At 41.4% G+C, this 24,609-nt stretch overlaps 1 protein-coding gene across 1 annotated transcript in view; it reads left to right on the top strand.

Annotated features, from left to right (window-relative positions):
- Positions 1 to 16,361, top strand: part of LOC147200966 (metabotropic glutamate receptor 4-like) — a 199,845-nt gene extending 183,484 nt beyond the window's left edge. The window contains exons 10-11 of the mRNA XM_086118830.1: positions 10,158 to 10,404; positions 15,167 to 16,361. Coding sequence (XP_085974956.1) covers positions 10,158 to 10,404; positions 15,167 to 15,216 — 297 coding nt within the window. The 3' untranslated portion in view covers positions 15,217 to 16,361. The remainder of the gene's footprint in view (positions 1 to 10,157; positions 10,405 to 15,166) is intronic.
- Positions 16,362 to 24,609: the final 8,248 nt, after the last annotated feature.

Raw genomic sequence — 24,609 nt, 5'->3', positions numbered from 1 at the left:
TGCACTCATTGTAAAAATGTACACTTTTTAAGTCAGGAGAATAAAAGGAGGCCGGAAACAAGTCTTGCATTGACTCTTTCCCAAAGATCAGCTGGAATAGGCTTCAGCTGAAACTTTCTAGAGTGCCAAAATGCCTGTCAGGCTGCTGAATAAACGTGCGTCAAAACCTGTAACCATTGTAAATAGCACAGCCACCTTATGTATGCATAAGATGCATATATATATACAACTTATATTTGTATTCCATTCTCTACTGTGTACAGTTCTTTTTCTGAAACATTTATTTATTTTGTGCATGCAACACTTTGTTTTTTCTTTTCCACCCCCCACCCCAATTTTGCTGTTGTAGACTGCAAATTTCCCCAGTGTGGGACAAATAAAGGTTATCTTATCTCAAAAGTGTCACAATCAATGTATGTACTGTATATGTAGATACATACATTGATAGATGCTGCATTCCAGGAGAAAAAAAAAAGAGCCTTACATTGGCTGGCGGCCTATCCAGGATGTTTCCTGCCTCTTGCCCAAAAGTCAGCAGGGATAGGCTATAACTTTTCTCAAGAGTGACACATTTGCAATGTGTCTGCACTCACTATAATGCGTTACACAGTCAGGCTGCACAATATATCGAAAAAACATTGTTAACGTGATATCGGCCCAGGCAATATGCATATTGCAAAAACGTGTAATACGTTTCATATGGAATGTTTTTATCTGACGTGATTCAAACATCAGTGTGCATCGCCATCCAGTAGTATAACAGTATCTATGGGTATTACTAACATTAAATCATTTTTAAATTATACCAAAAATAAAAAAAATAAAATTTTGCAAGTTTTTATAATCATATTTTGGGAGCGAGAGGTCTTAATTTAAGGCCTGCTAATGTCAAAATCTTAAAAATGTGTGATTTTATCTCCATAAAAGAACTTGTTGCTCTTGTTTGTCCCGACAGAAGTTGTTCATTAGCATGCAGAACATCTTGGCTGGAAATGAGTCCCACTTTTATCACTTAAAAAGCACCTTCCATGGCCCTAAGCTATGCTATGGCAGGAAAACCAAAAGTTTATCATTAAAAAAATAAATAAGTAAATAAAAAACATTTTAACTGGATTCCTTGTATCAATCGCAGCAGGTATCTAAAATGGATGAGTCAGCGGGGAAAAAAACACAGTTCTTGATTGCACACTTAAGGGATCCTCGGGGCATTTTGGGCTTGTCATTTTCAAGCAATATGGCTGTGTTGAAAGAATAATAGGACATTCATTTTTCAAAAATTGTCATTTCGGTTCCTTTTAATCGCCTGAATTGGCAAAACTACATAAAATCTGAAAAATTGTTTCGGGAAACAAAAGGAAGTTCCACTGATTACAATATTTAACACATTTTTTTAAAATCATAATTTAAGCAATCCTTTGGTACATTTCACTTCAGACTGCCGTTTTTCAATTTGTATTTTGTATATTTGTCCAACAGATTGTGCTACTTTTTCCCATTTTTTAACCTAGAAACAGCATACGTGGATATTATAAAAATCGTAAAGGACATTCAATCCTGGCTTTTCATTTCTCAACTCAACTGCATTTATAGAGCACTTTCAAACAACCATTTAAAGCATGCAGTACAGTTTTACACCTTCTACTTATTTTCTGCACAAGTGTCTCAGTCCTGAAACAGTAAGCATGGCACTTAATAGTGTGTATGCAAAAGGAAAGTGTGTGTGTGCGAGTTTTTGTGGTTAGTGACAAATGAGCGAGAATATTTAAATGACATCTTAAGTGTTTCATCGTGACATAAACAGGATGGTACTTATTTGGGGGGGAGATTACCTTGCATCAAAGCAAAATCACTCTTCATAACGGTGAACCATGACAGGCCCTGTCACGCAGCACACACACATTGATACATCTTGCAGAGCAATTAAACGGTCCACTTCCTTCTGCCACAATCGCACCCTTCACTTGAGAGTACGTCCAAGCGGATGCCACGGGGAGGCGTTCTTCATTCTTCAAAGCGGGACATCTGGTCCCGCTCATAACTGTTTTTTACAGTAGCTTCCGCGACGTCTGCTTACCTGGAAAGCGACGGCCCAAGTCAGTATATGAGGAACTCCCGGGACAAAAACTTGTGATAGAAGTCCCGGACACAACAGGTTTGAAAGCAATCAGCTCGCACAAAGAGGTTCCGCCATTGGACTCATGTATCAAGCCTCGATTGTGGTTTTCTTTATGAAGGCTTGCCAAAGTCCGCCCATCCATCCATCCATTTTCTAATCTGCTTTATCCTCACAAGGGTCGCGGGTGTGGTCGAGCCTATCTCAGCTGCCTTTGGGCAGGAGGCGGGGTACACCCTCAACCGGGTGCCAGTCAATCGCGAGGCACGCGTAATCGAACAACCCTCTGCGCTCACACTCACACCTAGGGACAATTTAGAGTGTTTCATTAACCTGCCATGCATGTTATTGGAATGGGGGAGGAAACCGGAACACCCGGAGAAAACCCACGCAGGCACGGGAAGAACATGGAAACTGCACACAGAAAGGCTGGGACCGAAATCCAACCCTGGACCTCTACATTGTAAGGCTGGCGTGCTAACTAGCCGCTCTGACAAAGTCCACTCTGACAAAAATACATGCTGTAGGGCATGGATGAAAGTGTAAATGAATGAATAAATATTTGTCCATGTGAACATAAAAAGCAGCAAGAACAGTCAGCATCATATTGTCAATTGTTATGGATTTTAAGAAATGCTAAATAGTCAGATTTGAATGGCAACTATATGAATTAATCCTATGTCACAGGGAATACGGCAGCATACATAATCATCCGCGTTGTGTGGGGCTTGTTAGTGAATGGGAATAATTGCTGTATTTGCAGACAACTTTGTATGGATGACAAATTTTGTACGAAAAATGTTATGTGAACGAACAAAAAGGCAGCAACAGTAGTTAATCAGCGTTATCTTGATGTAACGCTATAGAATTTTAGTCCAACAACTACAAGCAGATGTCCATTGTGACACATGAGTAAATACTATGTCGGAACATTCGTCAGCGGCATTAGATTATGTTTTTCAGTGTGACTATTTTTGAATACCAACTATCTGGGTTGATGTGAACAGCAGCACTAAATGAATAAGTACGTCGTTGAAGTGAATGTGAACCAAAAAGGCAACAAGAATGGTTGGCTACATTCTGGAAATCAATTGACTGAATTCTAACATAGCGCATATATATTATACAAATGTGAACATCCCCTCATACATGTAGCTTGCCAATTACTTTTTTTCAATACATTTTTAAAAAATATTTGAATTTAAATATTTTAAATTATATTGGGCTAAAAAAAAAAGGGTGTCAATTACATGCGATATTTTCAGCATTCGTGGGCCGTCCCTGTGAATTATGTGGGTCCACTCTGGTATCTTCTGGCATTAAAATACCAACTGAGAATTTAGAGTCTTCTGGTAGTAAATTATGGAATAGCAAACATTCAAGAAAAAGATCCATCTGAGGTTCGTCCGAAATTTTTCAATGCTCCTGATGTTCCCATATTCTGTCTACCTGCCACCAGCCATACTGTCCCTCACTGTGATAATTTCCCGCACTGCCATACATGGCATTATTCACAGTGATGTCTCGACGGCTCAATAAGGCATAATGAAGATTGATGCGGACAAGTGCAGAGAACAGAGCAATGTCTTGAGTTTTTACACTCATTAGCCCCCCGGCGTGGGACCAGCCACCGCTCCACCCATTTCCAACCGCATCTGGAGCTTCAGGCCAGCAACCTCCACGAGTGTGCCAGTCAAGGGTGAAGGGGCGTTAAAACTAATCAAGGCTAAAGTACTGTGATCTTTACAAACGATGGTGCTCTATTATGGAGTCCCCCGAGGCTTCTATTTGTTTATTAGCTTAATGAGCGTGCCACTGTGGAGAACGTTCAACGCCGCACCCCCCGGTGTTGCACAGCATGCTGCAAAACAACGCGATGGGACGGGTTTGAATATCTGATGATTTTGAGCTTCTCTCTGGGGTCGTCAGTTAAAATAGCATCTGTTTACAATTCTCAACTCTCAAATTAAGCTCATATTAGCGGGCTTCATTTTTTTGTTCACTTTGTGGTGCCGCATTCTGAGGAAAGCTAATGAGCAAATTTCACACAAGCAGGGGATTGACCTCCTGTTGTTTACTTTTCTCATCATTTGAGTCGTGATGTGTTGCCTGAAGTTTGTTATTATCTGAAAAAATATACAACTGTTCCTAAGTGCACCCTAATCAACTAACAAGGAGAAACAGACATACTTTGCTGACATTTGATGGAATCATAAAATACTATAGCTAAAACGTACAAAGTGTAATTTCTATAGAAATTGCATGTACATGCTGAAGAGCTGAAATGATGCACAATACAGTATATTGAAATTTACTGAATACAGAATGTAAGTATCAGTACATTTTGTACAAATATAATGAGAATGGATGAAAAGAGCAAAGGCGGATTGATAAGGCTCAGCTTGAAGAAAATGAAAATTGCAAACATTTTTCATGGTTGCATAGGCATGATAGCATAGTACATAAAAGTGCCAAGGCAGGATAATACGTTTAACAACTGTCCCTTTATTCTGGTTGAATTTCTTATAAGAAAAGAACATTTCTCTTAAGGAAATAATCAAAGTGAGGGACCGTATCGACACAATACAGAACAGCACATTTCACAATACGGGAACACCGGGAGCATTGAAAAGTTTCGTACAAACTTCAGATTTATAAATAAATATTAATAAATAAATAAATTGTATTGAGTAGGCTAGCAGCCTGATTATAAAATGCAATGGGTCCAATTGCCAAGGGTTTACATCTGTGGCTCTGAACTTTGTTAGTGGTACCGAACCCGACATTCACTGAACCCTCCATTAGTGAAAAATAAAAAGTATGATTTATTTTTTTTTAATAAATTCGAGACATAAAAAACACATTTATTAAAAACAGAAAAAATGTAATTGCAATTAGTATAATTATAAAGTATACAAAATGAACCAGCCAGTGATGGCCAAGCGGGCGTGTCATAACTAATTGACATGTTGAGTCAGGCGTGTCTTAATCTCCATGGCAGAGGTGCTGTCGAACCCCTGAGACTGATTCACCGAACCACTAGGGTTCGATCGAACCCAGGTTAAGAACCACTGGTTTACATGTTTACCACTACGCAGGTGCTATTTCAAATGAGAATTGATGAAATGCGAACATAATAATAGGTACTATGCTTACATCATGCCAGATTTAGATCTATGATGTATTCTGGTACTATTTGTAATGAGACTGGATTCAATGCTAACATGCTAACAGGTATGCTAACATGTAGCCAAATAGCAACGGAAGGATTAAAAACGCCACTGAGAATGGATAAGTCTTTTACTTCGTAAATCTGTACCTGAATTCTGGTTGTTTCTAGTGAGAATTCAACAAATGCTAGCATTTGGTATGCTAACATATATGCTTATTGAGTTAATCCCACAGAAAAATGTCATTGACATTTTCTATGACAATAAATTGGGTGAATTCCCGAGTGATTCTAACTCATCCAAACTAGGCGGTTATTTTTGTATGCAAGACAATGCCCTCCCTCTCGCAATTAAGTTTCAGGCTCTAGCTTTACATGCAAATGGAAGCGTGGATTATTAATGTTGTTTAGTTAGAGGTCAGCGGGCAACGATGATAACCCTGACAAACCCGTGAGAAACCTTTCGGGATGTGACCAAAATACCCTGGTAATGTTAATCAATAGGATCCAACAAACATATGCAACGCAGGAATAATCCCTGACACTTTGACAACGGGTGGAAAATTGAGCACTCACCTTGTCAGATATCATTCAACTCAATATCGGTCAGAGTCAATAGCCGTCACAACACTGTCATGACAACAGCAAATTATTTTACTACGAATAAATGAGATACTTAATGGATGACAATGAATGGTGTCGTTTTGCCAAATTGAAAATTAGTGATGCATGTGGAACCAAATCTGGTGGTGGTATCAGCCATGGGTTAGGTTCATCAATAACGCTAATTTCTATGTGATATCAACAGTTGGGAGGAGCACTAAAAATGTGCCCTCACCACCCCTTTTTTGATGGTGAATCCTCAAAAAACAAACTTTGACACCATGCTCCACCCACATTAGATGGCATGTGTAAAACTAAATTCACAAATTATTTTTCTACCTGGCATGACTGAATAAACATTTTAAAATATTGGCATCACGTTCATTTGAGTAAATTCTCTCATCCTTGTGGAGTGTTGGGTTTCACCCAAAATGGCCAACTTCAAGAGACTTTTCTGTGTGCCCTGTTATGATAATGTCCACCCATATTTATTTCAAAAATTTGGAGTTCAAGATTTTTTTATTTTTTTATTATTATTATTATTATTTTTACTTTCCATTGATTGATGTTTTAACCTAATTGTTGAAAACGTACGTAGACTATGAGCAGTGTAATGTCATATGCAATGGTGGAGCAACAGCCTTAAACTCTGTTTCATCGTTTCAGTTCTCCTCAATTTTTGGGAGTGGCTAAAATGGGGCGCAGTGCGCAAATTGGTCCGGCATCAATCTCCCCTCTCCCAGTATAGACTGAAACAACCTGTATGCCATTATTCATCCCAATGGTAGTCTGATGCAATTGTGAGATTCTTTATTGATATGACAAGGTCTATTTTTACCACAAATGCACACATTTATTAGTTAGCTAATTTTGCCAACACTAAAAAATGCAATTACCCAGGATGCCACAATACACAGAACAGCACTTGAATTTCCAAGCCAGGAGGTGGCACTGTGGACAGACCACCTTCCTGTCCCCCATCCCAAGAGGAGCGCCGGTTAACTTGTGAGGTATTTGGTGGCTAGTACTTCTCGTTGTCGAAACATACTGGGAAATATTACAGCTACAGCAGGCTTTAAGTGGATATATTTAAATAGATCACAGATGTAGCATGTTTTAGAATAAGTAAGATGTGTGGTATTTAATTGACTGTCTTCAAGCAGTAGGCGGGGGTACACCGTGAACTGGTTACGAGCCGTCACAGGGCACACATTGACAAACAGCTGTTCACACTTACAATCACATCTAGGGTCAATTTAGAGACAATTAACCCGCCATGTATGGTTTTGTAATGTGGGAGGAAATGGGGGTGCCCAGAGAAATCCCACACACGCAAGGGGAGATGCAAACTCCATACAGAAAGGCCTGAGACTGGAATTGAACCCTGGACCACTGCACTGTGAGGCGGACGTGCTAACCAGTTATCCACCATACCACTCGCTTCCGGCATTTTTGTTCCAAGCTTTTTTGTCCTCTGAAGATGTGACTTTACCAAGACAAAGGAACGAGCCAACTCTGTAGTATGCCAACCATTATGTTCAGCTTTTAAATTGAAAACGCCTCCGTAACCCAAATGCAGAAATGCTACATGCCCATTAGTCCATAAGATACAAATTCAGATGATGTCGTCTCCTCCGTCAAAAACAGAAAACCATTTTTAGTAGCTTTAAAGTTGATGACTGTCTCCGTTTATGGGACTAACAGCTTGAGTTCAAAAGCGTGAGTCCCTCAGGCACCAGTAAAGATCTCCTCGGCCGTCCCCGTGCACATCTGTCGAGGGAACACCGCAGCTGCTTCTCCGCCGTCCATACGGCCACGCTCCATTTCATCACCGTTCACACATGCTATGGCGGAAGCGCGTGGCTGCTCGGCCACAAGACTGGCTCAGAATAAGATAACATTTAAACCGAGCTCATGTGGGGGTTTAAATGTTACGCAGCTTTGATGATGGGGTTAGTGGAAGGGGCTTGGGGGGTCGTCTCTCAGCGAGAGGTGAAAATGCACCCGGTCAAGAGGAAGCCTTACCACTTTAAAGGCAAAATATGATCAAATATTTAGACATCATGGAAACATGAACGTGCAAGTATGCATGAGTGGACTCCATTTTATGCATTGCTCCCCAAATTATTCAACACACAACAAGCTATAATAGCAACGTTTATAAATAAATAAATAAATATATATATATATATATATATATATATATATATATATATATATATATGATTTTTAGACATCATGGAAGCATGATGCTATGGCCAAATACCTCCAGCGAGTGAGGCAAGTCCTAAGAAGCCAGCTCAATGGCAAGAACAAGACCCGGGCAATAAACAGCTATGCCCTGCCAGTGATCAGATACCCTGCAGGAATAATAAGGTGGCCAAAGGAAGAGATTCAGACCACGGACGTTAAGACCCGAAAGCTCCTAACCATGCATGGAGGGTTCCATCCCAAATCCAGCACCCTGAGACTGTACGCAAGCCGAAAGGAAGGAGGCCGGGGACTAGTGAGTGTGAGAGCCACTGTCCAGGATGAAACATCCAAGCTCCATGAATACATCAAGGAGAAGGCTCCAACGGATGACGTACTCAGAGAATGTCTCAGACAATGGGGAACAGAAGATGAGGCGCTGGAAGAGGGACCATCATGGGAGGACAAGCCCCTACACGAGATGTACCACCGGACCATAACTGAAGTGGCCGATCTCAAGAAGTCCTATCAGTGGCTAGAGAGGGCTGGCCTGAAGGACAGCACAGAGGCACTCATCCTGGCTGCTCAGGAGCAGGCCCTGAGCACCAGAGCCATTGAGGCCCAGATATACCACACCAGACAAGACCCAAGGTGTAGGTTGTGCAAAGAGGCACCTGAGACGATCCAACACATAACTGCAGGGTGTAAGATGCTGGCAGGGAAAGCCTACATGGAACGCCATAACCAGGTGGCTGGCATAGTCTACCGAAACATCTGTGCGGAGTATGGACTGGAAACCCCAAGGTCAAAATGGGAAACACCTCCAAAGGTGGTGGAGAATGACAGAGCAAAGATCCTGTGGGACTTCCAGATCCAGACTGACAAGATGGTAATGGCGAACCAACCAGATATCGTGATCATAGATAAAGGGCAGAGGAAAGCCGTTGTAGTGGATGTTGCGGTCCCAAGTGATGGAAACATCAGAAAGAAGGAACACGAGAAACTCGAGAAATACCAACGGCTCAGAGAGGAGCTGGAGAGAGCCTGGAAGGTAAAGGTGACAGTCGTGCCTGTGGTGATCGGAGCACTCGGGGCAGTGACCCCCAAACTAGATGAGTGGTTGCAACAGATCCCGGGAACAACATCGGACATCTCAGTCCAGAAATGTGCAGTGCTGGGAACAGCAAGGATACTGCGCAGAACCCTCAAGCTTCCTGGCCTCTGGTAGAGGACCCGAGCTGAATGAGGGACGGACACCACCCGAGGGGTGAGACGAGGATTTTTTTTTATATACCTGTGTATATATATATATATATATATATATATATATATGTATATTTTGCTGGTTTCTGCATTTTCTTTTAAAAAAAACAAATATATTAAAGCAGTTGCTTCAGAACAACTAAGATTGTCCTCGCATGATCCCGCCAGAGCCCAGACCTAAATTTGATTGAATATGAGAGATTGAAATTATTTTTTGTCATTATGATGTGTGTAGAGGTTTTTAGGGAAAAAAAGTGAATGTAATCCATGTGGGAGTAATGCTGTGACACACTGAGTATTTTCGGGATCAACAGTACTATTAGAGATGAAATGGTACAACAATTTCATATTGCAATGATGCAGTTGTGATAAAATTGATTTGCTGTGGACTGGCAACATATAAATCAACAACCTGAGCCAAGATTTGAACCCAAGGACTCTCGACTGTGAAGCAAACTTGTTAACCAGAAGCTCAATGTGCTGAACTCTACCAAACATCTTGTTTTATTTACATTTTAAAACAAGTGTGTTTTTTTGTTTTTGCTTCTGGAGTTCCAACATGAGCTAATTGACATGATTTTGCGTAAAACTGCAACGAATAGGGTAGTGCTGGCTGGTTTGTCTTCGGCGATCCATCGTGGCCGAAACCACTCCAACAACAGCTTGGCCGAGTAACGGGTCATTGGACGCACTAATGTGAATCTAACACAGCAGCTGTCACGTGCAGCGTGCAGGTCACTTGGCCCCCGGAAACATTCCCAACACTCAAGCAAAAGAAGCGAAAGAGTTAATGTGCAATTGTTTTTCCTCCCCCCGTAGATGTACATCCAAACCACCACGCTGACCATCTCTGTGAGCCTGAGCGCCTCCGTGTCCCTGGGCCTGCTCTACATGCCCAAAGTCTACGTGGTCCTCTTCCACCCCGAGCAGAACGTGCCCAAGCGAACACGCAGCCTCAAGGCCGTGGTCACAGCCGCCACCATGTCCAATAAGTTCAACCCCAAGGCCGGACTCAGGCCCAACGGCGAGGCCAAGACGGAGCTGTGTGAAAGCCTGGAAACACAAAGTAAGTGCTTCAATGCATAATTTGTTTTGTCCTTCAGAATATGAATTAAATTGATGCACAAATTGGAAGGAAGGGAGTCATTTAATCCTTGAGCGACTCCGCAATACTGCCACTGTTGTTAATGTAGTCCACCTTGGGTATTGTTCTCAAGTCATTGCATGGACGGCTTACGGTTAACACCCAGTGCTGGGGACCAAGCTCTATTGCAAATAGAGAAATAACACAAACAAGTAGCACCCACCTGAAAATGTTTTAATTTGCCGAGATCCATAGTTTCAATTGTAAATATACCACAAAGTGTGTCCTCAAAACATTTTGTCATTTCAATTTCATGGAACATAATTGACCAGAAAGGTAAATGGCTGAAAGACGATTGAATTTCAACAAAATGCACGACTATCCATAATTTCCTCTAACAATCCAGGCTAAATTTAGTGCCTCCCCGGCGTACAAAGATCTTGTGTCTCAGTCCAGATGTATCACTTAAAAAATACTTTGACACCAATTACGACTTTCCTTTTAGCCAGAGCTTTGGCCCCATCATGTGGAATCTCAAGTTGTTTTAGAAAGAGCACAAAAAAGTGTTGGGTTTTTTTTTTCAACTCATAGCTGATAGGTTCACAAGGGGAAAGAAATGTGAACGTGAATTCATGAATAGCGAACTGCAAATATGCTGGTTTACGGCAGCAATGTAAGATTTGGTGTTTTCTTTGTCATGATAAATGGCCACTTTAGAGAATGTTTTTGTTTTGAAAATCTAGTCAAACAGTTCAGTCATTATTTCTCAAGATATCTCTTCTGCCCTTTTGTTTCATCTGCAACTCGGGGAGCCCCTTCTCCGATTGGCTGGGAAGTTTCAGTTAAACATATCCACCAGTAACCTCAAACGGGCCAGTAAATTGTTTTTGCCCCGAAATTATTTGTTGTGGGGGATTTTAGAGGCCTTTGATGTACTCATTCCATGTTTTTGAGAAATGTCCTCAAAGATGGCGACCACTTGTCGCCTTGCGAACTACAGTAAAACTCCTGCTTGACGAACCTTTTTCCGATTTATTTATTTATTTATTTTTGCAATTTGTTGCAAGCCAAAATTGAAGGGATTAGGGAGCTTCTGATACACTGTCGCTAGATGGCAGCATCAACATTTCAACATCCGTCCAGCATCTGGCCTCTCACAGTTTGACTGCAAATTAAAGCAGCTGTAAGTTGCGGAGTCAAGGTACCACTGTATTGCTGTCACGGAATTAAAAACAAAGAAATCAAACATCTTTAATGGTCACATGTTTAAGGAGAGCATCACATTTGCTCCAATTTGATGGGTAACAGGGCCTTCTGCTCCAATACGCAGAGCAAAGCCTCTCGCATCACCAACTGATCAGCAGAAGCAATTTATCCTGATGGGATTGTTGTCGCGCGAGGTGGGGTGGGGGGTGCGCGGTGTGGGGTTATTTGAATAAGTGCCATTCATCATTGTCAATGCCAGCGTGGATTTACGACTTGATAAAATTGAAAAATTCTTGTCGGCGCGGTTCGGCCCTTGCCAAGTCGCTGCAAATATGTGCAGTGTTGGGATTTAACGGTGCCACCTCAGCGGTTTGGCTAACACCGTTAGGCGAGACGAGCGGAAGAGCTTGAAGAAAATGGCGGTGGCAGGGGAATTGAGGGGCTTTACGGAATCAACTGCCCTGTATGAATAAAGCGGGATGGACACACATACAGTACCAAAAATCGGAGCGGGATAAACTCACACAGCAAAAATAAGATAAGATAAGATAAGAAAACCTTTATTAGTCTCGCAATGGAGAAATTCCTGATTCACAGCAGTAAAGTTATGAAAGGAAGAAGTAGAACAACAAAATATCGGAGCTGCTGGAAAGGCAGCCACTCACGCGGCGCCATTTTGAAGTCAAAATAACAAAAATAACACAACACAACACATAGGACACAGACAGTCGTGCAATCTTCACCACTTTTCTGCATACACTTTGTTGTCTGAAGCAGTTATAGATGAAAGAAGAGAGGATCAAAGTGTCTTTTCACCAGTGGATCAGAGACGTCCGTCATGCTGAAAATGTGCACACGTCTGCTACAAGCTAAGTTTTGAAAGCAAACACAAAGCTGTAGCGTCCATTGACGAAAAAGAGATTGGCTCACATCTCCTGTCCCATGTAATTCCACTTCAATTCCAAGCCGCGACTCCCAGTTCCACATCCGCATCGGCGCTTCGCGCTAACGCTCCTTTCTTCTCATCGTCGGCTCCTCAAGCCTTACATCCATCCAGCCGCAGACCGTTCAACAGCACCGATCTCTCCGCTGAACAAAGTGGGGCTGTGAAAAATGCTGCCCATAACAGGCGCAAGACACAAGCGACCCGGGACTGTCCAGCAACGACAGTCAAATGGCGCCGACATTCCTCCCAGGCAAAAACAGTGCTGGTATACCCATGCTGCCGAGAAGGCGCAACCACCAAGCACAGTTTCCTCCTTGATGAATGTCGTGGCCAAAAAATGCTGAAAAAAGTCCACATCAGGTCCACACGAGGTAACAACAAACACAAAGTGACAAAACAAACCAAAAAACAACAAAAAAAGCAAGGCTCATGAGAGCACTTGCCGACGGCTGCCTACTCGGGCGCCATCTTGACTTCATATGGCCCAAAAATTGGGCCATATTCGAGCATTTGCAATCCCTTGCAATCAAAGTTAGTAGAGGACCGATTATTTTATGTTTCAACAGGATTATCCAAATCTGTGGTTTGCTCAGATTACTTTTTCCTTCCCGATCTACCCAGAAAAAAGTCCAAGCCACGAATCGCAAATGTTAAACCTATTCAATATATACAATCGAAATTGTTTGTGTTTGTGGGCATCGCCAAGTTAGACCAGATGCGGATTTCTAATTGCCATTTGAAACAGAATGGTGGGCAAAAAACATACATGAATTCCAACAATTGGGCCGAATTTGGGTATTACCCTCTTTTCCAATCAAAGCCTGGAAATACCCCATAACACTGGTAAACATATATATTTCCTTATTTTTTTAATCTTCGATGCAAGTACATTTGTCCGTCTCGAGCATATCAGGTTTTCACAATAATAATAAAAATGATAATTATAATAATAGGGTGGCCCGGTGGTCCAGTGGTTAGCGCGTTGACCTCACAGTGCAGAGGTACCGGGTCCAATCCCAGCTCCGGCCTCCCTGTGTGGAGTTTGCATGTTCTCCCTGGGCCTGCGTGAGTTTTCTCCGGGTACTCCGGTTTCCTCCGACATTCCAAGAACATGCATGACAGGCTGATTGAACACTCAAAATTGTCCCTTGGTGTGAGTGTGAGCGCGGCTGGTGATTCCTCTCTGTGTGCACTGCGATTGGCTAGCAACCGGTCCCCACCTACTGCCCATAGACAGTTGGGATAGGCTCCAGCACCCCCTTGTGAGGATAAAGTGGATTGGAAAATGAATGAATGAATGAATTATAATAATAAATTAACAATATTATAATATATAATAAGGGCGGCCCGGTAGTCCAGTGGTTAGCACGTCGGCTTCACAGTGCAGAGGTACCGGGTTCGATTCCAGCTCCGGCCTCCCTGTGTGGAGTTTGCATGTTCTCCCCGGGCCTGCGTGGGTTTTCTCCGGGTGCTCCGGTTTCCTCCCACATTCCAAAAACATGCATGTCAGGCTGATTGGACGCTCTGAATTATCCCTAGGTGTGAGTGTGGGCGTGGATGGTTGTTCGTCTCTGTGTGCCCTGCGATTGGCTGGCAACTGATTCAGGGTGTCCCACGCCTACTGCCCGGAGATGGCTGGGATAGACTCCAGCACCCCCCGCGACCCTAGTGAGGATCAAGCGGTTCGGAAAAATGGAAATGGATAATATATAATATGGTCATACATCTCTATAATAAGCCGCTCTCGCACAACTCAAATTGCCCCACGGGGATAAATAAAGTTTTCTGAATCTGAGTACATTTAGTAATATTTACAAACTGAAGGTTAGCTTCAATTAGATTTTTTTTTCTGAAATGGCACAGCTATTAATTATAGCGCATGTTGAAATTCACATTGCACAAGCTTTTCTTGGTCAAAACTAAAAACAAAAAAACATGAAAATATCTCGAAAACCTAATGTGCCCAAAAAATAGTAACAAAAAAGTAACGAATTTTTGAAATCTTATCCATCTGGCTTGCACTTTTGACACATGACCATTTCGAGATTTAAAGGCCAGCCATAAGATTTGAAAATCTATTATTTGATTTACATATAGGTGTGTTGTTCTCCAGTTTCCCGGTGTTGTTTCAGGACTCTGGCGAGAGCATTTTGGATCAGCTGTAGATGCCTGATAGATTTTTCATTAAGACCTAATAAGACACGATGAGAGTATTAATTAAATCTTCTTGAAAATAAAAACATGGACACGTTTTTATTTTTGTTTCTTGTTGAGAGACAGGAAACCCTTAATTCAAGCTGTGTTTTTCAGATGATGATAAGCAGATTTAGTCAGCACTTTTAGGTGGTTGCTCTGAGTCAATAATTACATTGAGATTTCTGGCTTAATCCGTCGCTTTAAATGACAGTCAAGGTGAGCGCTAGTATTGGATTTACTACTCTAAGTGTGCGTTCATTCGGTTTGAAAAAATGGCTGAAGATGCCAAAAATGGTAGCTAGCATAAAAGCAGATGTGACCAGAAATGTACTCTATGTAGTGTTTGGCCAGAAAAGCAGGAAAACAACATCCTGAGGTTTCCCCGCTCTTTTCCAGGCTTCTCTACAAAGCAGACGTACATCAGCTACAGCAACCATGCCATCTAATAGATGCCTCAAAGTCAAGTTCAAGTCACCATCTCTCAATTTCAGGATTTCCACCTGATCAGCTTGTCAGGAGCATCATTTTCACACGGATGGAAATCACGGGTGCGTGTTTTTTCCAAACACTGACGGCTGAGAAGCACTTGTGCGGGCGGAACAATTGTGAGGTATCATCTTGTGTTGTAAAATAAATAAATGAATAAAAATACTGCATGAAAGCCAACCTGGAGACCGAAAGACGAAAGTTTATCCTTTGTATCATCCGAGTAGTGAGTGACTGACGGTGAACTCAAAAGCCAAAAAATTGTGTTCTGGTCTTGTCGGTGTCGTCTGCCCACTGGCGTCAGAATCCTCCAACACGGGATAATTGACATCACAAAGGTAAAAACGCAAGGATGGGGAGTGGGGGAGGGGGGATTCCTGCTGTGTTTATCATCCATGCGCCAAATTTGCATTCAGACTCCCCCCTGTTGATTTGCTGAGTTTTATTGAACCGAGTGTGTTGTGCATGATAGTTTTTACATCAGGTGTCGTATTGTTGCTGTCTCTTCGGAATGCGTTTTAACTCGGTTGTTGCACTCGTTTGGGGGTACATTCGAGATGGTCTCATGAGTGACTTTTTCTGTATGTATCAAGCAGCTAAAAGCCCTCCAACAGGTCCCCTCTGTTATCTCGCCCTCCTTGTACGTGCTTCATTCAGCAGGACGAAGCTTTCCGGAAGCGGTTGAGCCTCCTCACCCCCCTCATCACCGCCAGCAGCCATTTCCCTCAGAGGGTAAAAAAAAAGCCTCATTGTACAGATCCATTAAGAGGAGGAATTAAGATGAAGTATGCCCTTGAGAGGAGACCGCCATATGCCCCTGAAGGTGATATCCATATATCCCTAATGGGAAACCATACTTGGAAAATTCATTCCGAAGGCCCCGTGTCCTCCATGGGGGCTCTGGTGATAAAAGGAAGTTGCGTTTTTCTCCCAAAGTGTGTGTGTGTGTGTGTGTGTGTGTGTGTGTGTGTGTGTGTGTGTGTGTATGTACTGTATATACAGTATATACAGTATATATATATATATATATATATATATATATGTGTATGTATGTGTGTGTATGTGTATGTACTGTATATATATATATACAGTATATATATATATACACCTCGGATTATGACCGAAAACCAGTTTTCGACTGAACTGAGCGAACACGAATACGTCACTCGACTCCTCTCGGCTTCCTTACACGAGGAAGTGACGCTTTCCTTGTGTAACGTTCATTGTGAGCAGACGTGTTTGTTGTGATTTACGCGAATCTGACTATTACTACTATTTTGTTATTTCTACATAGTGTATTTGCCCCTAATCATGGAATAATAAAATTGTTTCGGATTTTGAAAAAATGGCTTTTCGAACTGCTTTCTGGAACGGATTATGGTCAAAAACCGAAGTATGACTGTTTGTGTGTGTGTGCGTGTGTGTGTGTATATACACATACACACACAAAAGATAAAAGCATTTATCTGTTGTTGAATCATGAGGGAGGTCAGGTGTCTTGCGGGAGCCATCATGTGTGTGCATGGTGGGGATGTGGGGGGTCATTTGTGTCGCTTTTTCAGGCTTCCCTGTTTCGCGTTTGTTTCGGGGGACTCGATTCAACGTGATTAAATAGATTGGTGATGTCTGCTTTCTGTTCCCACATCATGGCGTATAAAAAAAAATATCTGTGTAAAAAAGATACAGTGCCTGGCTTATCTGATTATGTATTTGTAAAAAAAAAAAATACTAAAGTGTGTGAAGCATGTTTATTTTTTTTATACCAAATTTTATTTCTATTAAAATGTTTTCAAACTCTCAGCAACTCAATTTTATTTTTGCTTAATTTGATCAGGGTGATTCACTTATAAGTTCAAATCTTGGGTAGACATATCAATACTAACAGGATGCTCCAAAAAGTTTCACGGAACCATGCCTGAAATTTTGGTTTGAAATAGCCGTTTTGTGTGAATTCCAAAAATGAGAAAAACATGTTTTAAAACTGGAACAAAAACGTTTAAACAAAAAGTGTTTCTTTCTGTACAATACATAGCTCAGATTTACTTACAAACCCACCAATTTGGTCATCCAGGTGAAAATTTAACAATTTCAGGTTTCCTGAAAACAACCTCCACCAAAAAAGACCAGTGGAAAATTGGGTAAAAGAAATCTGCCCCGCACAAAGGTTTCATGGATCGACATGGAATTGAAATCGAATACAAGTCGACCAAATACTGTATATTTCAAACATAGTTTATTAGGATTGAAAAACATGACTCAAGAGTCAAACAAAACTTTAGAATTCCAACAAACGTTTTTAATCGATGCATCCGATAAAAACAAAAACATGTTTTTATTTCCGTGTCTTTATTCAAAAACATGACATCATTTCAGATTGACATAAGTTAGTTATGATTCAGGTTTTGGTTTGGTCAGTAACATGTCAGCAAAAATGTTTTCCAAATAGCTTATTTTGATTGGAGGATCACAAAATCAACATGTTTCAATTGTCCAATTGTTTCACCTCTCATTTTTCATCATCAAAGCAGGAATGTAACTAGAAAGACGACTCATGCAGCTTTAATTTCCTCTGCAATTGTTTTGAAATAAGAACTTTAGCACACTGTGTGGTTTGCATCTGTGTGGTTTAATTGCAAACCGTCATACACTTCAGATAAAGGGGAGATCAGGGTTCCTCTTGCTGATACATGATGCAGAATGAATAAGATTTTAACCATCCACTCACCTGAAGGAGATTTTAAGATGACTTCAAGAATTCAATTTTCAGGAAACTCAACGAGGGTTCCATCTATTGACCAACGTTATTTTAAATATGAAAATTTATGTGATTGTGTAGACTCTTGTCTGATATTCATATGAGGGTTTTATAGATTGATTTTATGTGTTGGATTTATTTGTTTAAATTTTTTCCCCCCATGCACAGACTGTCTGTACTGTCATTGGCTGACTTTCCAGAATCAGTCAATATAATCATTGGCTGGTGTCGTGTGTCAATCATTCCGGCTACAAAAGTAGGCCTATTGACAAAAAAAAAAATAATAATAATTGCAACTCGTTGTATTTGTCATGACTACAATAACTATTCTTTTTCCTCAGACTACTATTAGTACCGTAAGTAAAAAAGCCCATATTTTGGTGACTTTCTGGGCTCATTTCAATGCTACATAAATACAATGAACAACTCTACAACAGCTTCTCCTAGATCTGCGTCTGTCACGGTTGGGGAACAGAAACGAGCTTTGGCCCCCACCATTTCATAGTGAATTCATCTCTCGCGACAAAAGCGCTGATATGAACTTCGTACATTGGACATCGTTTTCATTTAAAATGGAGCGCTCGTCTTCAAAAACATTTCACCAAGATAATCGTAATTATCGGATTCAATGACTTGCAGGAGCATCTGGCCTCTCTTTGCTTCAGTGAATAGTATCCCAACTGATTCCACAAATGTTTCTCAAGCCAAATGCTCGACTTGTTTTGTAGAAAATGGAGGCACTATAGATAGACGAATCTCAATACAAATACAGCCATACTGCCGCAGCTGATTCTTTGATCTCAGCTTGGCGAATATTTAAATATGTGGAATTTAATTGCATCCATACGACTGATTGCATCAAAAGTGCCACCAGGTGATGGTATTGCTCTGCAAAAGCGTTCCTGTTGCTGCTCTGTGGTTTTCAAATCGGTTACACCATGCCAGAAAGCGCACCGATTTTTGCATGTGCATGTATCTTGGTGAAATTGTGTATTTAAAGGGGCTCCAAATATGACCATCAGAAATTCATTCAATAGCACCCGCTGTAAAGTGAGAGTAAATTAGCCTCCCAACACCTTTTTGACTCGACACAAAATTCAATGGATGTGTGTATCTTAGCATGAAAAGCTCTTGACCAAAAATGAACAGGAAGTCAGCCATTTTACTTCAAAGTAGTTATTTTGCACAAATTCCAGAGTTTGTAGTATGGTGAATGCCAACAAAAGAAATTCAACTAAATGAGCATCAATCTGAAGCAGGTATTATGAACACTGTCAGTACAACTTAAGACTGTTCGGCTATAGTAGTGATTGTTCCTTTCAAAAATTTGTCAAGGACCACTTTGATGGGTGGCCACCAGTTACCCCGCAAATGAATGTTAATGCATGCTGTTACGTTAGACACTCCACCCAATTACTGGTTGATCCATGAAAGTGGTGTCGGGGGTAGTATTGTACATGGGTGGGAAAAGTGACATAAAGAGTGCAAAGTTTTGTCACAATAATCCCTCTGCCTGAGCCGCACATTCACCGCTGTGCGTGCGGACAAGAATGAACAGCCGCCAGACTGAAAGAGAGAATGACCAAGAGAGACCACTTACTACCATTCCAATATGCACCTGAAGTCAAGACAAGTGGCCTCCGGTGACAGAATGGGCACAGGCAGAACGTCCGTCTTGGACCGAGCACCAACATTTCCTAGGATGGAGAGGCGCATTGCATTAATAAGTGGCTGACGAGTGCTTTGAAGGAGCTCTTAGCCATGCTTTTGTGTACGGCCATAAACAGTTACAATAAAAAGAAAAAGGAAAATAGAAAGAAAAGAGATTGAACCTGTCGGCGGTATAGTGGACCAATACATGACTGAACGGTCTGCAGCTCTGTGGTAAGTAAGCAATGGAGCTTCAGGGGAAGAGTGAAGATGCGCATTGACTCACTTGCTCTCTTTTAGCGTTTGCCTTGTGTAGGGATGTATGTGTGATCAGTGCCGTTGCACATACAGGCGATGCTGTTGCTAGGAAACAGTAGCTCGTTAATATTCTGTGCGAATAATGCGCACAATCAAGGAATACAGTCATGTTAATGTACAGTATCAAGATAGCAAAATATTTAACTTATTCCACCCCCAAAGAAACATGTACTCAAAAGTATTTTATTTTATTTGTATTTATTTTTCGCTGGAGCCAGCGAATACAAATACAATTGTTTATCGAAAAAATGCATTATATGTCATCATTTTTACGACTGTAATTTCTGTTCTTTTTGCATTGAGGAGCCCAAACCATTGCAACAAAAGAATTTTTGATGTACTATAGACAGTGACAGAATATTAATCCCGTATTCATGTTTACTGTAGACCAATAGTTATTACCCTTGGCATATTTCATTCATTAATCATTTTATTGTTTTCCACCTCGACCATCATATATGTATATATATGACACTCTAGCACATGTTAACTTTGGGTCCGTTCAAGACGGACCCAAAGTTAACATGTGCTAGAGTGTGAGGTGGTGTGTGAAAGTAGGCCACGCTAACAAGCAGTGTGACAGTAGAGCAGGCCTTACTGTCTTACAAGTTCTCACTGCAACATTTTACATTCTCCTCTACACTCGCTTCACCCCCCTCACCCCACTCCCCAATACTTTGCATTTCCATCCATTCATTCATTCCTGGTTATTATGTGGCCGAATCAAGCATTGAATTCATTGCCGATGTCCGTATGTTCTATTTACATGTAGTCCTAGTCTGCTTGGTGCATACAACTCTTCAATCTGGATATTTTTTTCAGTTTTAGTGATTTATTGGACATTGGTGCTGAAAATCGGATCTGAATCGATCAGCAACGCAAGGTTTTTGACTTGGTCCTTAGTTTTGATAGACAATGACAAAATGTTTACTTATGGCAATCCTTTTTTAAATGGTCCCCCCCCCCCAAAAAAAAAAACAATGACCTCTGTTTTGTTTTGGTTGAGTTGTAGGAAATTTTGGGTCAGTTGTACCCTGCCATCTGCCCGAAGATAGCTGGGGTAGGCTGCAGAACACCCGCAACCCTTGTGAGGATAAGCGGCTCAGAAAATGGATGGCTGGATGGATGGATGCATATTACTGCTCTCCTGCTGCTGCTACTACGACAAATAATAGTACAACTACTGCTGATACTGTTACTATTACTACCACAACTGGAACTACAGCAATAAATGTTACTCATATTCATGCCACTACTATCACTTCTATGAATGCTACCGCAACTGGTATGACTACAATTACTGCCACTGCTATTATAACTTGTACTACAACTACTAGTGCCACTGCTGCTGACATTACACTATGACTACAACTACAACTCCTCCTAATACAGTCACTACAAGTTTGCACTCATTATTTAGGACTCAAGTCGGGTCTTCATCCCAGTTGCCATAATAACAAAGGCCACACTCGGCATTGGCCCCACAGTCGAGGTGACCTTGACCAGATACACGTTTGCATTAAACTAGTCCCCCCACTTATGCTTTTTTGACACTGCCAGTCCACTTTATGAATATTATTAATAACCTCAAAGGATTGTTGTGATTTTTGGAGTGATTTTGTTAACAGAAACAAAGAGAAGGAAAAAACGAAACGTCCACAGTGGCAGCTTTGTCCTTGTGTTTGAGCCTGAAATACCTCCCGAGTATTTAGATTGTCCTCCGCTTTAAAGGATCGTGCATTTCCCAGAATGCAAGGCCACAGATCCCAAGCTCAACGTGCAGTGAGGTGAATCATAATATGTGACAAAACATTCGAGTATTGACTTTTAAAGAGAAATAGACTTTGACGAACTTCGTCTATGCATTTTGATGAATTTAAAAAATCCCATTCAGAAGAATCCTTTTAGAACTTTTTAGAACTCTTGTGGCCAACAGAGAAGAAATTTGGTTACCACAAAGTGCCAGTGGAAAAGTTGAAAACATGAAGATATCAATATATAGATATATATATATCCATCCATCCATCCATTTTCCGAACCGCTTGATCCTCACTAGGGTCGCGGGGGGTGCTGGAGCCTATCCCAGCCGTCTCCGGGCAGTAGGCGGGGGACACCCTGAATCAGTTGCCAGCCAATCGCAGGGCACACAGAAACGAACAACCATCCACGCCCACACTCACACCTAGGGACAATTTAGAGCGTCCAATCAGCCTGCCATGCATGTTTTTGGAATGTGGGAGGAAACCGGAGCACCCGGAGAAAACCCACGCAGGCCCGGGGAGAACATGCAAACTCCACACAGGGAGGCCGGAGCTGGAATCGAACCCGGTACCTGGACCACTGGACTCTCTCTCTCTCTCTCTCTCTCTCTCTCTCTCTCTCTCTCTCTCTCTCTCTCTCTCTCTCTCTCTCTATATATATATATATATATATTTATTTATTTATTTAAATATAAAATTCCTCGTCTCACCCCCCCTCGGGTGGTGTCCTTCCCTCATTCAGCTCGGGTCCTCTACCCGAGGCCAGGAAGCTTGAGGGTTCTGCGCAGTATCCTTGCTGTTCCCAGCACTGCACATTTCTGGACTGAGATGTCTGATGTTGTTCCCGGGATAAGTGGCTGGATAGCTCAGTTGGTAAGGCATCGGCTTTGGCATACGGGAGACAGTAGTTCGAATCCTGCCTGGGGCAAAAAAAAATGAGCACATACCACCATCCAGTGTGGGTCCTTGGGCAAGATCCTTCACGCTTATGCCTACCTCATACAGTGATGAGAGACAGTAAAATGAATGACATGCCGGCTCAGACGTTGCCCGGCCAAACAAGGTCTGCGTCAGGTGCTGGGGAACCAGAGCACCTTGATGAAAAATGGGCTACTGGAACAAAGCGGAGATGGGCGAGATGCGATAACATGGCTCTGTTGGAATGCTACTACTATGCTAATAATATATGCTAATATATATATATTAGCATAGTAGTAGCATTCCAACAGAGCCATATTGGAATATATATATATATATATATATATATATATATGAGGCCCGTGGTCATATTGAAGTTCTCAGTGATTATCACTCGCTCATTTTTTACTTGATGAGGGTACCTGTTTAAGTTGTCTGTTGCTAGACCAGCAAAGAGCAATCCTCTGGTTTCGCAGAGATGTTCCAGGACAATAATTTCACTGTGCATGATGTAAGTGTGCCATATTTAAAGAGAATGAGAAGAGTCTTCTTGATTGGTGGCAAATGGAGTTGGCTGAGTTCATACCCACAATGGCGCAAACATCCATTTTTCTTTTGTGCTGGCATGCATCTGGAAAATTGCAGACGCCCATTCTAATACTGTACACCTCCCCACAGATTTAAATCACGCACTGTGCCTGACTTGTGATGCTCATGAAAATTTGGCCCATGTTATGATGTTAAAGTCACTGTTTAATGAGGGAAGAAAGTTTAAAGAGGAAAGAAAATCATACCTTAACAAATATATTTCCATCCATCCAGTATCCGAACTGCCTATCCTCACCAGGGTCGCAGGCATGCTAGAGCCTATCCCAGCCTATCACTTATCAGACCTACTGAATCCCCACCCCCACTCCCACCCAAAGGGGGGAAAAAAACATGTTCCTGCAATAATAAACCATTTGTTCTTTCAGAAAAAAAGACTATGAATGCAATGATGTCAAATTTAAGAGATGGAATGCCACAGTCTTATCAGAGCTTTTATTTGGCCCAAAAATTCGGGAGAAGTCATTGATGTGTTTGTTTTACTGGCATGGAAGTCCCAATGTTTAGGTAGGCACTTTGTTGTTTTTGTTTTGTTGTTATTTTATTTTATTTTATTTTTTGGGTGGGGCGTTGTTTGTTTTTGTTCCTTTGCACAACATAATATAGAAAAAAGGATTTTGTGGGAGCCCATTTTGAGAATCCCTGGCAGACCAAACCTACAAGCCTGTAGAGTTATATAATACAAGATAATTCATGAAGCCTGGTTTTCAGTTATAGTTGTTTTTAAGATGCATTCCCAACTTGTGTTCATAAGTTTGCGTGATACTTTGCCATCATTTCAAATCAGCGCTGAAGCCTCTGACCTTTCAACATAGACTTTATTTACTGCCTTAGTATGTAAACCCTGCAATATTCTACCAGCGAAGTGCATGACAAATGTAAGCCAAAGTGACATCGTCTCAAGGATCATATCAAGTGTTGAAGGCAGAGAAATAATACGAATAATAATAATAAAACAACATTAGCTTTTTGTACCCGAGGCAGCATTTTAAATGTAGCGCTGTGATGAGAGGCGCACGCAAACTAAATACACACTCCAATATTATTAACAAACAACGACAAATCAAAGCATTTTTCTTCCCACGCTGTGCCCTGTGTACACACGCTCATCAACAAACATATCAAATATCGGCGTAGTAGCCTTGAGGGTTGCAACACTGTCATGTAAATAAAAAGAAATTTCAAGTCACAGATGCCACTGTTTATGGTCTTGTCACGTGCAAAGTCTTTTATAACGTCTTATTTGACACAAAAAAATATAAATGCCACTTCTACTACTAATACTACAGTATGCATGCACTGCTATGTTTACTTCTCCTATTACGAGTGCTACCACTATTAAGTAA

The sequence above is a fragment of the Hippocampus guttulatus genome, chromosome 8 (assembly GCF_054856545.1).
Source record: "Hippocampus guttulatus isolate MCC_2025c chromosome 8, RoL_Hgut_1.0, whole genome shotgun sequence".
Taxonomy (NCBI): domain Eukaryota; kingdom Metazoa; phylum Chordata; class Actinopteri; order Syngnathiformes; family Syngnathidae; genus Hippocampus; species Hippocampus guttulatus.
This window is presented reverse-complemented; position numbering and strand designations above follow the sequence as displayed.